The sequence below is a fragment of the Sphaeramia orbicularis genome, chromosome 14 (assembly GCF_902148855.1).
Source record: "Sphaeramia orbicularis chromosome 14, fSphaOr1.1, whole genome shotgun sequence".
In the NCBI taxonomy this organism is placed as follows: Eukaryota; Metazoa; Chordata; class Actinopteri; order Kurtiformes; family Apogonidae; genus Sphaeramia; species Sphaeramia orbicularis.
Window position 1 is genome coordinate 23,644,468 of NC_043970.1, and position 2,679 is coordinate 23,647,146.

Genomic DNA, 2,679 nt, shown 5'->3' on the forward strand with positions numbered 1-2,679 from the left:
TGCACTTCAGAGGACAAATTTATTGATAATAACATATACATATATACAGTAGTTTATGATTCATTTTTAGATAAATACATCTCGCTCGATAATAAAAAAAAATGGAATGTCTGCGATTGAATTATGCGTCCTTGCTTGATATTTTTTACTATATTCATGACCAAATGCAGTCATTTAAGACTGTGAATAGATGACCTCACTATGGTTTAATTCAAGTCAAACAAAACGGACAAGGCTTCATGTAGTTTTTAACAACACGGCGTCCATTTAAATCATACTGTGAATACTCATACCTACACACAGTACATCATGCCTGCACACAATAAAAATAATGTATATTCTGAATGGAGTCTCTACTACAGATCACTAATATGAAAGCTGTAAAACATCGAAGTCATTATCAGCAAAGAAAATGGATTCACAAGTTTGAAACACAGTAGTACAGGCAGTACAGTACAGCTTTTCCTAAAAAGATTAAACGGTGGCATCACATACAAGCACTTGACTGAATGTTACATGGAAAACCTGTGTTTGCTACAGTGATGGACTAATTTCTGGTGTTCTGACACATTTTTGAGTTTTACATCCACTACAACCTTGCTGAGAGTACATTTAACGTCACCCGTCGCTACAGAAAAACAAGAATCTTTGATATAACGTTATTGCAAACCGGAAAAAAACACAAAGGCATCACTTGCAAAAAGGTCATCTTTTCTATTTAGAGAACATAATAACCCTCTTTAAAAAGGCCTTCTTTATTTCAGCATTAGTGAAACCAACGATATATTTATGGCCCAGACTGGTATTGAATTCCACTGAAAAAAAAAAAAAAAAGAGGAGACATAGAATCTGTTCCACTGAAGAGGGCTATAAATAGAACAAATTAGTTCAAGGAAGAAGTGATACTGTCGTCAGTGTATTATTTAAAAATATCATTGCTTATAAGACCGTCATCTTTGTCGAATGTTTGTTCGTAGCTTGAGATAAATTTCTTTTTCTTCCCGAAAGTAGAGAAACTGTTGTACACATCTAGTTCCCCTCTGGGTGCCAGTTTCAGAGTGCTGTAACCAGACGTAGTGCCAGGAATGTATACGTTGTGCTGGTAGTCTGGTGGCTCAGAATGAGGCTGTGTATACTGTGGCGTCCAGGAGTAGTTCGGAACAGCTCCTTCTTGAAGAGATAACTTGCAGTCTGTAGAAAAGCGCATAAATTACAATTTGCATTGGAAGATTATTTCTGCAAAGACCTCCTATTTACATACAGTATGCTCCATTTGAGTATGGCAGTTTTAAAAAGTATCTTCTGAATTTTGGCTTTTCTAAACGGAGCGTCTTACAGTGACTAAAATAATCCTTTTGTTGATGCATTAACCCCCCCCCCTTTTTTTTTCCTCCTCGTCCTCCTCCTTTTGGTGCCTGGTTTTATCTGCATTTACTATTTTACATTTTAAACTAAATCCTTAGGCAGGCACACTTAGGACTCCCATCCCCCCCAACAGAACAACAATGAGTCCTAATTTCATACCCACCATTCATACGGCTGCCCCAGGTCCAATACTGTGGTGCAACGGAGCAGGAAAACCCATCAGCATCATATTTTGGTTGACGTGAAAGAGTGCCCTCCATATTAGCAGAACTATATCTGAAGCGACAGAAAAAGAGCAAAATGAAAAGTTAGGTGTTTGTTTGTCTAAGTTTGTATGTACGTGTTGGTGGAAAATTCTGATCGTGTTAAATATGTCATCACCTTTTATATGCCGAGTTGCGCTGGTTCTTTGTCCACGTCCAGTCCTTGTTTGAGTATTTAAGCTGCACAAGTGACAAACACAACAAATATATCTGTCATCATCAAATTACACATAGATATACAGTCGCGGAAAAAATTATTACGTCATCTGTTGTTTTCTTCAGAGTTTATCATTTTCTCACATTGTCAAAAAATCCATATACACTTTGTTTTTATTCGGTTGCTTTTGCTTGAACCCATAAAGACTACTTTTGTGGTAGTTCCCAAATGATTTTTTTTTTTCTCTATATTTAACATTTCTTAAGTGATTTGTTACCATTTATTATGAAATAATCCTCTGTATTTTGCATTTTTTCCAGTGGAAATCAGGTTTTTTCCAATATTATTATGTAGATTATCATAAAAGATCAGATTAAAGTAGCAGGTTATTATACATTGTTATGGCGGAAAAAAATTATTAGACCACCCCTTGTTTTCTTCAATTTCTTATTCATTTTAATGCCTGGTACAACTAAAGGTACATTTGTTTGGACAAATATAATGATAACAACAAAAATAGCTCGTAAGAGTTTAATTTAAGAGCTAATATCTACATATTTTTCATGTTTTGTTTTGTTTTTTTGATAATAACCAAAATCACTTAAGTTCTTATATGACATTGTACTGACAAAAACAGTGCTTTTAGGCATTCCATGTTTTCTTTTGTCTGTTTTAGTCCCATGATACACACAGGAGTTAGTACTTGATTGCATAACTATTGTTTTTGATTACTTTTGATGGTCTAATAATTTTTTCCACAACTGTAAGCATTACCATGGTGTAAACAGCAGAACGCTAGAAAATAAGAGTTGTTTTTTTTTTTTTTTTTTTTTTTTTTACATAAATCAGCCAAACTTGGGGGATAAAACTTCTAATACATTACATTTAACTTGT

General features: G+C 34.5%; 1 protein-coding gene across 1 annotated transcript in view; it reads right to left on the minus strand.

Moving 5' to 3' along the window:
- The window catches only part of LOC115432961 (protocadherin-10-like), a 7,889-nt gene continuing 5,210 nt past the window's right edge, over positions 1-2,679 (minus strand). The window contains exons 2-4 of the mRNA XM_030154098.1: positions 1,747-1,808; positions 1,529-1,641; positions 1-1,191 (exon numbers count right to left, since the gene is read on the minus strand). Of these exons, the coding sequence (XP_030009958.1) occupies positions 920-1,191; positions 1,529-1,641; positions 1,747-1,808 (447 nt within the window). The 3' untranslated portion in view covers positions 1-919. The remainder of the gene's footprint in view (positions 1,192-1,528; positions 1,642-1,746; positions 1,809-2,679) is intronic.